The 287-nt window shown below is 49.5% G+C and overlaps 1 protein-coding gene across 1 annotated transcript in view; it reads left to right on the top strand.

Moving 5' to 3' along the window:
* The window catches only part of LOC119587159 (rhomboid-related protein 2-like), a gene marked incomplete in the record, with an annotated part of 10,536 nt that overhangs the window by 7,649 nt on the left and 2,600 nt on the right, over positions 1-287 (top strand). Inside the window, 1 exon segment of the mRNA XM_037935925.1 lies at positions 5-184. Within this exon segment, the coding sequence (XP_037791853.1) occupies positions 5-184 (180 nt within the window).

Below are 287 nucleotides of genomic sequence, written 5' to 3'. Positions count from 1 at the left end.
TCAGTCATACTTGGTCGGTGCCTCCGGTGGTTGTTATGCCCTGATTGCTGCCCATTTGGCCAATGTCATCATAAACTGGGGAGAGATGCCATTCAACTGGGTCCGGCTCCTGGTCCTGATCACACTGATGGGGACTGACATTGGAGTCTTTGCCTACATGACTATCACCAGCTCAGACACAAGGGTAAGTGGGCTTGTGTTTGGTATGGCTGGGAGTGTATGGAAGGGGATTTGAAACGTTCATTTAGTCGCTTATTAGCAGGGTCTTTTCTCTTCTGTTTCCTCTG

The sequence above is a fragment of the Penaeus monodon genome, chromosome 22 (genome assembly GCF_015228065.2).
Source record: "Penaeus monodon isolate SGIC_2016 chromosome 22, NSTDA_Pmon_1, whole genome shotgun sequence".
NCBI lineage: Eukaryota > Metazoa > Arthropoda > Malacostraca > Decapoda > Penaeidae > Penaeus > Penaeus monodon.
This window is presented reverse-complemented; position numbering and strand designations above follow the sequence as displayed.